General features: G+C 55.0%; 1 protein-coding gene across 1 annotated transcript in view; it reads right to left on the bottom strand.

Moving 5' to 3' along the window:
- The window catches only part of ACRBP (acrosin binding protein), a 13,112-nt gene extending 11,826 nt beyond the window's left edge, over nt 1-1,286 (bottom strand). The window contains exon 1 of the mRNA XM_010157227.1: nt 1,091-1,286. Coding sequence (XP_010155529.1) covers nt 1,091-1,286 — 196 coding nt within the window. The remainder of the gene's footprint in view (nt 1-1,090) is intronic.
- Between the last annotated feature and the right edge of the window lie 249 nt (nt 1,287-1,535).

Genomic DNA, 1,535 nt, shown 5'->3' with positions numbered 1-1,535 from the left:
TCGGTTGGGCTGAGGGATGGAGGAAAAGGTGGCGAAGAGGGCATCCTGCAAAACTGCCCCATCTCCTGGCATTCCCAGATGCCCCTGCTGTCGGCAGCTGAGCCTCCAATGGCAGCAGCGGTGGCTGGATACGCCAAAGAGCAGAGCCAGGGCGCCGGGCATCGCTGGGAGATGAACCAGGGGCAGCCGCCGGATGCACCCAGCGCCGCAGCACCGTGGGTTGCAGGTGCCCGCGAGCGAGGGAGGAGCCCAGGACCCGTCCCTGGGTCTGGTGATGCGGGGTGGGACCCGTTTCCCCTGACACAGCTGCAGAAAGAAGCAAGAAATAGTTGCCCTCAAGCTGCAGTCCAAATAAGCACAGTGGGCTGATCATTCAGTTCATTGACGTTCACAGCTAAATATAAAGACATATTTTTTTATGAGAAAATTGGTCCTACTTTTTTTTTTTCCTCTGAAGAAAAATACAACAGAAGTAGTCCCAAGTTTTTCAGCTGCACAGATATAATTATGCCACTTAAATTCTCTTAGGCAGGGGTGCAGGGAAAGTATGACTTGCAGAGATTTAAAGGGTGCTGTTGCTATGGTGCTTTCTGAACTGGGATGTTTCTTGGCTCCTGAAATGCTAAACACTTAAAAAAGCAGCTTATCAACTCAAGCTTTCTTAAAGGCCCATGACAGCCTCTAAGCCAAGCTTCTGCATTAGACTCCACATCAAGCTGGAAGAAGCTGGTCAAACTCTTTTGGGTGGTGCCAAGGCAACACAAGAGGGAAAAAGCTGCAAATTCCTGCTTGGGACGTTAGGAATGGCCATTAGGAAAAGCTCTTTTCTCCAGGAAAGCAGTACAGCACTGGAAGGGATGCCCAGGCAGGCCACAAAACCAAACAGCCTTGCACAAAGCCATGGTGGGAGTACTCCCAGTGCTGGGAGCGCCCTGCTCCCACCCAAACTTTGGGCTAGAGACCCCAAAATGACCCATCCCACCACCGTTCCCGTAAACCTGTGACATCGTGGGGCAGAGGAACAACCGCCACTGCTGCAGCTGGGGCGATACCCGTCTCTGCGCCTGGAAGTGGGGGGGGATGCTCATACCTTGGGGGATATGGCCGTGGTTCTCATCCCGGTCCAGCTGCAGGATGTCAGGGCTGAGGCAGCCTTGTGCCTGACGCACCTGGCAGGATGCCTCCGCTTTCCAGGAGGGACGCAGGATGTCGAAGAAGATCTGGTACTCGCGGTCGGAGAGGGGGCTGCCCGGAGCACGAGGCACCAGTGGAGCAGCAGAGGACATCTCCAAGGTCAGCAGCGCTGCTGGAGAACACAGGCTGCGTTCAACCCTCCTTCATAGGGAGAAGCAGTGGGTGGGAATGAAAGAGAGGATGAGGGGGGCAGCATGCTCCCGTCTGCTGGTGCTGAGTGGGGTGCTGGGACAAGCTGGCCTGAGGTCCCGCTCCACCACCCTTGCTTGCAGGCCCTCAGGGGAACCAGGAGCCCTGGGGTGAAAGGGGGAAAAAGAATGAGAAAAAGGAAAAAAAAAAAA

The sequence above is a fragment of the Eurypyga helias genome, unplaced genomic scaffold, assembly GCF_000690775.1.
Source record: "Eurypyga helias isolate BGI_N326 unplaced genomic scaffold, ASM69077v1 scaffold30828, whole genome shotgun sequence".
NCBI lineage: Eukaryota > Metazoa > Chordata > Aves > Eurypygiformes > Eurypygidae > Eurypyga > Eurypyga helias.
This window is presented reverse-complemented; position numbering and strand designations above follow the sequence as displayed.